Source organism: Xylocopa sonorina, unplaced genomic scaffold (assembly GCF_050948175.1).
Source record: "Xylocopa sonorina isolate GNS202 unplaced genomic scaffold, iyXylSono1_principal scaffold0076, whole genome shotgun sequence".
Classification (NCBI taxonomy): Eukaryota; Metazoa; Arthropoda; class Insecta; order Hymenoptera; family Apidae; genus Xylocopa; species Xylocopa sonorina.
In genome coordinates this window covers 637,202-648,009 of record NW_027490147.1, presented here as the reverse complement: position 1 = coordinate 648,009, position 10,808 = coordinate 637,202, and the positions used below count along the sequence as shown (strand labels likewise).

At 32.2% G+C, this 10,808-nt stretch overlaps 3 protein-coding genes across 3 annotated transcripts; all 3 read left to right on the top strand.

The window, feature by feature from the left end:
• The first annotated feature begins 3,103 nt into the window (after positions 1–3,103).
• Positions 3,104–5,259, top strand: LOC143432269 (uncharacterized). Its single transcript, XM_076909046.1, has 6 exons — positions 3,104–3,188; positions 3,305–3,468; positions 3,750–4,247; positions 4,279–4,824; positions 4,870–5,103; positions 5,149–5,259. Exons 1-6 carry the CDS (start codon positions 3,104–3,106, stop codon positions 5,257–5,259), a joined length of 1,638 nt encoding a protein of 545 aa, XP_076765161.1.
• Positions 5,256–5,681, top strand: LOC143432268 (uncharacterized). Its single transcript, XM_076909044.1, has 2 exons — positions 5,256–5,310; positions 5,353–5,681. The coding sequence occupies exons 1-2, from the start codon at positions 5,256–5,258 to the stop codon at positions 5,679–5,681; spliced, it is 384 nt and encodes a 127-aa protein (XP_076765159.1).
• A 306-nt stretch (positions 5,682–5,987) lies between these two features.
• On the top strand, positions 5,988–7,436 carry LOC143432267 (ATP-dependent DNA helicase Pif1-like). The gene is made up of 3 exons (XM_076909043.1): positions 5,988–6,242; positions 6,296–7,119; positions 7,382–7,436. Exons 1-3 carry the CDS (start codon positions 5,988–5,990, stop codon positions 7,434–7,436), a joined length of 1,134 nt encoding a protein of 377 aa, XP_076765158.1.
• Positions 7,437–10,808: the final 3,372 nt, after the last annotated feature.

Below are 10,808 nucleotides of genomic sequence, written 5' to 3'. Positions count from 1 at the left end.
CACAAATTCTCATATAGTAAATATTAGCCCACCACTAAGTATAAAAATTAAACGAATATGGTTTCAAACTCGTATCGCTTATATAATATATAAGTTTGGTATGTTAATGTGTGCTCTTGGAAGGGCCGATGAGTATGAAAATGATGGTATTGCTGTGGATGGAGTCTAGTCAAAGACAGTGGGTAGCTGGAAATAATGGGTGATGCAATGTACGCTTTTATTTTGTACAGACAGTAAATCTGTTACTAATCGGTCTGTAATCGATGGGCCAATATTACAAAACTGAAGGAATGTCTGATTTTACCCGTATTATGCGTGTAATCCAGGTGTGAATAATTAACTAAAGGTTTACAATTCATACATGAATGTATAATTTATATTTTAGTAAACAAATCAATTTACTTTACAGAATATAAATATTATTGATAAGATAAATTGTTGCCTGGTTCCTTCCTGGTGGAGAATTTGGAACATACAGAATTGGATAATTATAAACAACAATTGAATAGAACGACAAATTATACAGATAAATCAGAGGAAAAGATCATGCAAATATTAACTGTCATTCAAACTAATTTAAACAGCAAGTTTGTTAACAAAGCTGTAAGTTCAAATAATAAAAAATTTATTAGACCTCGTACATTATAGCACATCATAGATCAGTCTGATTAGTTGCCCAAGCAACCATAATTCAGAAGCTTATTAATATCACATTTGCAAAAATTTACAATATGTAAATTTCGTAAATTTTAAAGGTGACGAAGCCGGTACACGGTTCGTGGATCTTAAAAATGGTAAAAAGGTGCGGCAGGGAGAGGAGAACCTAGTCAACCACTAGGTACAACATTAACAATGGATTCTCAAAATTTTCTCACAATGCTTTCTCATAAAAAAAAAATATATTTTTTGCGTTCATATTAATTAGAAATGCAAAATAATGTTACTAATAACATAATATTATATATCTTTCGGAGAATTTAAACTTGCATCGACAAAGCCGTAATGGGAAAGTTGAAAATTGGCGGTAATCTAGAAAAAGCAATGAAATTAGAGAGATTAATGGACAATTTAAAGTCAAAACTTAGTTCCAAAAATTAAATACCGTCTTCTTAAAAAGAACCGACATATTAACTAATTAAGGAAAAATTATTCCTACTTATAAAAATTTTGTTTCTTTTTGTAAAAGTTTAACATGATAATATAAAATATTTAAAATATCAAACAAACTAAAGTAAAATGTATTCTTATACAATTTTGTAATATGTTTTATATGATAAAAATTAAATAAATCACGTTTGTCAATATTTATTTATGTCGATTGAACTTTACTCATATATTTATAATGAAATGAACATAGTTATTCATATTTAATATTTTCTTTGGAAGCAGTGAGCAAAGATGTAAAGTACTTTGTTATTATATTTCTAGCTGCTTCACAAATTCCAAAAATAATAAAATAGGCCAACGCCAGCAAAAGGTCTAATGTTTCATATCTATTTTATAGTATAAAGATTATCAAGCTTTATGCTTGGATGGATGCTTATATATAAGTATAACTGCCAAAATGAAATGAGATCGCAAAGTGATATTTACACACCTGCGTGCTGCAATTTTGTCCTATATAAATTTCTGATAAAAGGATATAAATGTTTATAATCTAATTATCAATTACAAATGGAATTCTACAATTTATTCATATAATAATCCTTTCTTATTGCACGCATCCTCCAATACATACACAGTATCTTTAATCTTGATGGATTTCGTGTGTGCGTGTGTGTGGCTATGGTAGCAGTTGTAGAAATACCACCAAATAGGTTTCATTGTTTCGATTCTAGTAAATCGAGTAAAATGGCATAATATTTTCTGTAGAATATCAAGGGGATGTGAAGCTGCTATTGCACTGCATATAGCATTTTTCACTGGAAGAATTTTTCTTCCAATGTGTCGACTCCAGATTTTTTTGAATTGTTCTCATTTTGATAATTACCAAGATCCAAGGTTCCTTTATCTGAGATTAAGGCCTGCTTTCTTTTTTTCCAAATTTTTTTACATTGCGTTACACTTTTAAGACTCTTTGTAAGTTACAAAGAACAGAAACGCTACATGGATTATAAAAGTATAATAGTTTAATTTATATAATCTTGAACATTTTAAATCAGTTTACGTTGCTTTCCTTGTTGTATATGTTTATCACCTGGCGCTGAACCAACTACTAGGTGCTCCCGAACAAATATCCCAAAAATATCAAAATAACATTTACTTAGTAATATTTATTAAACGTGTAACCAGGAATAAATTGAAAAATTAAATTTTTACTCATGAAATTTACTCATAGAATTTACTTTATTAAAACAAATTAAACTGTAAAAAATAACAAACCCATGATAACAGTTGTAATCAAAATAAAAATATGAAGCACAAGGTAAATAAAATATTGAATCGTTTTATTTATATTTTTTCAATTATTGGTTGAATATTACAAATTATATTAAAATTTAAAGTATTTTAAATATAGAAATTGTAGTTCCTTTATGATTTTAACAAATTAATTTAAATTACAAAAAACAACATTAATGCGTTTGACGTTCCGTTTTTCGCCAGAAAATTCTAATAAATACAAAAATGCAGTCAACAAACTTTTACAATTATTAATACGAGAATAAATTATTAATACGTAAATAAATAAAAATATTATTGATCTCCAGCTGAAGAAAATAATTGGAAATACGTTTTATTTAACCCCACAATTATACCAGCAAAGCGAAGTGCCACGGGTCGATCTACAAATCAAGCAAAAAGGCCAAGAGAAAAACGAGCTTCAGAAACAAGTGAGCAGAGGCATGCTAGACAAAAAAGAGATCGAGTTCACACTGCTCTTGCTCGATCATTAGAAACGAGTGAACAGAGGCAAGCAAGGCAGCAAAGGAATCGAATTCGCAGGACATAGACAAGACGCACGATACATACTGACCTGAATTTATGTGGTTTCAATTACAATCCCCTTGACAAATACAGTATTCACCAAAGTGTAATTATTGGAAAAATGGATAAAAAGTGTACGTATTATGGTGCTCAAAAATTTAAAAATGAAGCACCAGATATGTGCTGTGCAGGTGGAAATGTAAAGTTACCAGATTTGCGTTCACCACCTGAACCATTATTAACTTCAGTATCAGGTGAAACAAGTAAATCAAAAATTATTTGAAAAATATACCCAAGTACAATTCATGCTTCCAAATGATACCGTTCGGAGCAACGAATATCGTTAGCGCAAAATATATGCCAACATTTAAAGTATAAGGGCAAATTTATCACCATGTTGAATCACTACTGCCCTTGCCAAATGCTGATCACAAATATCTTCGGATATATTTTATAGGAAATACTGGCGAACAAATCAACAGACGGTTTCAACTGAATATGAGTAGTAAACGAGAGATTATCGCTGAATTACAAAATTTGTTTGTACAACATAATGAATTAATTAAATTATTTAAAACTGCCATTGAACAACTGCCATTTGACGATTACAAAGTAATAATAAAGGCAAGTAAAACACCTATTGGTCAACATCGGAGACAATTCAACGCACCAACGATCGATGAAGTGGCAATTGTCATAGTTGATGAAGAATTTAATTCTCGCGATATAATTCTTCGTCATAGAAATGGTGACGTCCAGCAATCCAAGTATCAGAAACGCATCGTTTATATGATGCATTACAATATCCCATTCTATTTTTGCAGGGAGAGGATGGATATTATTTTAATATTAATTTGAGAAATCCTACAACTAGTGTGGACATTCACAAAAAGGTCAGTGCTATGAATTATTATGCATATCGAGCGATGATTTGTGAGAATGCTGATAATCATATATTGAAATATAGACAGTTATTTCATCAATACATTGTTGACATGTATGTAAAAATAGAAAGTGAAAGACTGCTCTACATACTACTAAATCAAGTCAAATTGCATTCCGAAGAGTACATCCATTTACGTGATGCAGTTGTAATTGATGGCAATCTTAGTGAATTGGGAAAAATGGTCATTTTACTATCCACATTTACAGACAGCCCAAGACACATGCATGAATATGCACAAGATGCAATGACGTATGTTCGTGCATATGGTCGTCCAGATTTTTTCATCACATTTACACGCAACCGAGCATGGGATGAAATGAAGAAGCGTTTATTAATTGGACAATCACCATCAGATCGTCATGATATTTCTGCGCGTGTATTTAAACAAAAATGAAAATCTTTAATAGATTTTATTGTCAAACACTATGTATTTGGAGAGACGCGCTGTTGGATGTATTCCATTGAATGGCAAAAATAATGGTTTACCACATGCGCATATTTTAATATGGATGATGGGAAAAATAACACCAAACAGAATTGATGAAATCATCTCTGCAGAAATATCAGACATTAAAATTGATAAAGACTTACACGATATTGTCTCAAAAAATATGATTCATGGTCCATGTCGCTCACTAAATAATAATTCACCATGCATGTCAGATGGAAATTGCACAAAGCGGTATCCTAGAGACTTACTTGCTGAAACTATTACAGGCAATGATGGATATCCACTCTATCGACGACGATCTACCAAAGATGGTGGAAAATCCAATAAACTAAAAGTACTCAACAATACTATTGATGTTGATAATCGTTGGGTAGTACCATATTCTCCATTACTACTAAAAACGTATAACGCATACGTAAATATTGAGTACTGCAATTCAATGAAAGCTATAAAATATATTTGCAAATATACGAACAAAGGAAGCGACATGGCAGTGTTTGGAGTGGAAAATACAACTGCATCTAACGATGAAGTCACCCAATATTAGCTGAGACGCTACATAAGTAGCAATGAGGCTGTATGGCGTATTTTATCATTCTCCATTCATGAGCGATTTCCAACGGTTGTTCATTTAGCAGTACATCTTGAAGATGGGCAGCATGTATATTTTACATCAGAAAATGTACGTGCAAGAGCAATGTCACCACCGCCAACAACATTAACTGAATTTTTCACATTATGTAAAAATGATACCTTTGCAAGGACACTACTGTACTCTGAAGTATCAATTTATTTTACGTGGAATACATCAATAAGAAAATTTCAGCGTCGTAAAAAAGGTAAAGCAGTACAAGGATACCTAAATTTATATTCCACAAATGCATTGGGTCGTCTGTACACTGTACATCCAAATAACGCAGAATGCTTTTACCTATGATTATTATTAATCAATGTTTGTGGACCAACATCTTTCCCAGAATTAAAAACGGTCAATGGCCATGTGTGTGCCACATTTCGTGAGGCTTACCAGAAGTTAAAACTCTCTTAGAAAACGATGCTCATTGGGATATTTCACTCGCTGATGCTTCTAATACAGCTCAAACACAGCAGATACGTACACTATTTTCCATCATACTAACTACATATTTTCCTGCTAATCCAAAGGATCTTCGGGAAAAATATAAAAACTATATGAGTGAAGACATTTTACATCGCATGCGTAGAATAAATGCTAATCTCAACATTCAATGTACATCAAATATATACAATGCGGTATTGATTTTAATTGAGGATGTATGTTTGACAATAGCCAACAAGTCACTGACAGAATTGGGAATGATTACTAAATGGATCTGGTAATGACATTTTCGATCGTGATGTACAACGAGAAGCGCACTTCGATGTTAATGAATTACAAACATTTGTTCGAATTAATCTGCCGAAATTGGTATTAGAACAACGAACAGCATATGGCACAATTATAAATGCAATATCTAACAAGAGTTGTGGTTTATATTTCTTAGATGCACCTGATGGCATTGGTAAAACTTTTCTTATTTCAATTATTCTGGCAATTATAAGATCACAAAATAATATTGCACTTGCTATTGCATCATCTGATATTGCAGCAACTCTTTCGGATGGTGGTCGAACATGCCATTAAATATGCAGGTAATTGAAACTCCAACATGTTATATTAGCAAATATTCTGGGATGGGAAAAGTACTGAGATCATGTCAGCTTGTAATATGGGAGGAATGCACCATGGCACACAAGAAATCATTGGAAGCACTCAATCGCAGATTAAAAAATTTGAGAGGAAATGAACAGCTCTTTGGTGGTGCACTCATTTTGCTAGCTGGCGATTTTCGTCAAACTCTACCAGTTATACCACGTTCAGCACCTGCAGATGAATTGAATGCATGTCTCAAATCATCAGTGTTATGGCGGTAAAAGACCAATATGCCTTATAGACCAATATATATATAATTGTTCAATTACAACAAGATGAATCTTCTGAACGATTTGCAAAACAATTGTTAGATATTGGGAATGGTAAAATAGAAATGGACGAATCCACATATTGTATTACATTACCAGAAAACTTTTGTCACATTGTAAAATCCACTGATGAATTGAGTGCCAAAGTTTTTCCAAATGTATCGCAGAATTATAAAAATAATCAATGGGTTAGTGAACGTGCTATATTGGCAGCCAAAAACATTGATGTGAATTTAATAAATTCCACAATTCAAAATGAAGTACCTGATGAAGAAACAACATATAAATCCATAGATACTGTTGTCAATCACGATGAATCAGTTAATTATCCAATAGAATTTTTTAATTCATTGGATCTACAAGGAATGCCACCGCATATTTTATCTTTGAAAATTGGTTCCCCAATCATCCTTCTGGGAAATATAAATCCGCCGCGACTATGCAATGGGACTAGGCTATCAGTAAAAAAATTAATGAATAACATAATTGAGGCAACCATTTTAAAGGGAAAACACCAAGGGGAACATGTGCTACTATCACGCATTCCCATAATACCAACGGATACTCCATTTGACTTCAAACGTCTACAGTTTCCTGTACGACTTGCCTTCGTAATGACCATTAACAAAGTACAGGGACAATCATTGCAAGTATGTGGATTAAATTGGATAAATCCATGCTTCTCACATGGACAGCTGTACGTTGGGTGTTCACGAGTTGGAAAACCATCAAATTTATTTATTCTTGCATCAGATAGGAAAACAAATAATGTTGTATATTTACAAGCACTACTAAGGTAAAGCTCACCATTAGTCATCAAATATCATTCATTTCATGATGATATTTAATAATTACTTATATTATTGTTCAATTGAAATTCGTTTGCAATATTGTTTAATATCACAAGTGAAGAAGCATGTTTATTCTACCATTAACTATATATATCTATGTTTTGTACATATGTTATATTCAAGTGACATATATGTAGGGATAATTTTATTGTTAATTTTCATTTTGATGTATTGTATACATTTGATCATTAATAAATTATGTTTCAGGTATCAATACTGCCTTTTTGTTCAAATGCAGCAACGTGTGAACGGGTACAACTAGTATTACTTATAAAATAAAAATTCATGCTGTTGCGTCCATAACTTCGCCTTGTGTAATTTCTTAAACAATATGCTGTCATCGTATTTAATATAACCCTCAACTGCATGAATTTGTAACGATGCATTGAAAAAATATATATATAAAATAAATTTATATATTTTTATGATAAAGTAATTAACGACTCTATGGAAGAAATCGCCGTATCAAGCTAGTTTATGGAAAATAATAAAATCGAGTTCTTGTAACTTTGTTTGGAGCCGGTGTATCTATTTTGGAATCAAAATAAATAACTTGCTTAGTTTAGTCATTTTTCATATTCGTTTATAATTTTTTATGGAAACAGCTTCCCTATTAGTAAATGTCAGCCTACGCTACTACCACACGTGTAGCTATGGTGAGCTAATAGTATCATTGCCATGGCCATGTAGCCTGTGTGCTATATCGCGGTGCATTAATAGTGCCGTGATACGAGGGTCGCCCCAGTACTAAGAGTATGCCGTTACGAGAGCTGAGTAGGTGCAGTGCCTTAGCACAGTCCTGCCTCGGAATTCGTTCCATCCGTTGTCATTGACGTGCCAATCGCTGGTTGTTTGAGAGATTGTAATGCATGAGGCAGACTTGTTTCTTATCATCGTTAAGGAGATAAATTTTCACTCCTCCCTTTTTGAATTTTGCTAATTATTGTTTGGAACCTTTGCCGTTTCTGTATCTCTATGTCCGCATTGTGGATTCAACTTATGTATGATCTTTTTGATATTCATCTTTTGTTACATGTAACATTATATATGTAACGCACTTTTGTTATGTAATACTCAGATTTGTAATCCTCAGATTGTTTTATTCCTTGGTAAAGCAACTTATTCGATTAACATATATTTATTAGGAATAGCTATAAATAATTAGAAAAATGTTATTAAAACGGTATTAAATATGTTCTTGTAATTATATATTTAAGGTCTAAAGGTGTAGATGGAATTACTGTCCGATATTTTACGTGATCCATTCGACGTATCGAGTGAGACTATGAAATATGAAGACCTTTTACTATTCCTCGTCCCCTTTCCATGTTAAATGAATGATTAGTTCTGCAAGACAGGAAGCCTAAATTAATGAGATCTCTTCGAACATAAGTAATTTGTAAGTAATACATTTTTTCTCTTTGAAAAATTTGCCTTTGCATAGAATAGAACGTATAGATATAATTGCCTGTTTTATATCCATTTCGTTCCAATTCTATTATAGCTTTTGAGCGACAGTAATATTGATTACACCTGATTTTTGCAGCAGTTGTTTGTTTAACCGATTTTATTGACGTAGAAGCATCATTTGAGGGATGTATCAATCTACTTTCCAGTTCTATCAGTTTCTTTTTCTGCTCGCGACTTTCCATTTCCAGTTCCGTATACTTATCCCTTATCATCATCATATATGTTGCTATGTATAATAACTTTTTGTCCTTAAATTTTACGGATATTTCAATTAAATTTCCTTTGATTAAAGAAACGGAAACTAAAAAAGAGTGACACGTACCATTTCTTGAGAACGTTGTATCGTAATTTGCATCTGACTGTTTTGAAAGGCATGCACTTTACTTAACGTTTGCAATGATTCGGTTAGCGCAGAAACTGAATATTCTACATTCGAAACTGTCCGCTCTTGTAATTGTAAGGCAAATACATTCATCTGTCGACATCGTGAACACTGATTTTTGGCTAAATTCCAGAAAAACAAATATATTATAAGTATTATAGTTTTTTGTAAGTGGAGATATGCTGGACATTTGAAGGTTGCCTTCATTTTTTAAAATGAGTTGGTATAATCATTCTTCCGTTATACGATAGAGTATTTTAAAACGAGTTCAACGACGTGTAACATGAAGCTATTGAAGACTATAAAAAGTAAAGAAAGGCGATAATACTTACGGTTTTGATAGTAAATGAAACATACGTATTGTAAACAGTGGTGGAAGGAAGTCAATAAACACTGTTCGAAGGGCATTTTCATAGTTTGCAGGATAAGTTAAACATGATAACATTAGTATTGAAAAATCGGTTTGATTACGTTTGGTTAGACTGTTCGTTCGTCGTCCATTTTATATGTATTGAGCTGCGGATTCCCGAGGACAGCTCACCAAATTGTTGAACTATGAAAGATTTTCATTATGCATTTGAATCAAAAGGTAATTGAACTCCATTAGATTGTAAACAAATCTTAATATTTCATTTTAAATAATAAGACAAAATAATCTTTACAAAACTACAAGACTGGAAACATACCTCTCTGTTATTATTCTTTCATAAAGTACTCTAATTGCAATTATATAGCTCACTACGATAAAAAATATTTCTCAGGAAATTCTAAATATTAAATTGGAGAACCAACTAAACATATTCAACATTTACGAATATGAAAAATACTTGAACATTCCAATGGAAATATGTTCTAAACAGGAGTTAGAAAAATAAAACATTCAATTTCAATTCCAGAATTCATCTATAAGAGGTAAAATATTTTGGAAAACTTAATTACAATCTTTAATGCAAGCACTTGGACAGTATTTCAATTTTTAAGAAAATTAATGAAAGTCAACCATTCTGAAGCGGTCAGAATCTTTGCTGTTTGAGCAATAAGTGATTAACAAATGACTGCATAAATTTCAGGCTTATAAACATATGGATTAAATCTTATGCAGATATGTTTATAACCAAGTTACTAAATACTAATCAACATTAACTGATCATTTTAAAACTTAAACGATTACACCTCGAATACATTTAAAAATATTACAAACGTGAAAAGTAATCTTGCAAAGTAATATTGCAAACGTCAAGAACTCTTCTAAAAGATCGGACGAAGCCAATGGAAATCTTTGTCGAAGTAAGCAAGTTCTAAAGTTTTAAGTAACGCGATGGTCCTTATTTGCCTACGTTTCATAGCAAGTAAGTTCTGAAGTTCTATGAAATCCAATAGAGCTCCTCACTATCAACGTATCAGAGGAAGTTCTCAAATTCTCAGTTCAACGTTTAAAGCAATGTGTGTTCTATATATTTATGTAAAGTGATGGTCCGTATCACTATATGCGATCCAGAGTACGTAAGATGCAAAGTTACATCATAGAGCTTCTCATTTCTACGTTTCATAGTGAGAACTTTTTAAATCTCCATGTAACGCGATGCAGCTTCACAGTCCTACGTTTCAAAGTAACTCATAAAGTTCCACGAAAAGGGATGTCGCATCAGAGTGTCTACTTGTCAATGTGAGTAGCTTCTATGTTTCCTTGCAACAAGGTGGAGCATCTCAGTCCTATAATTCGTCGTAAGTAATAAAAAATATTCTGTGCAACAAGATGGTTCTTCTCATTTCAACGTTTCA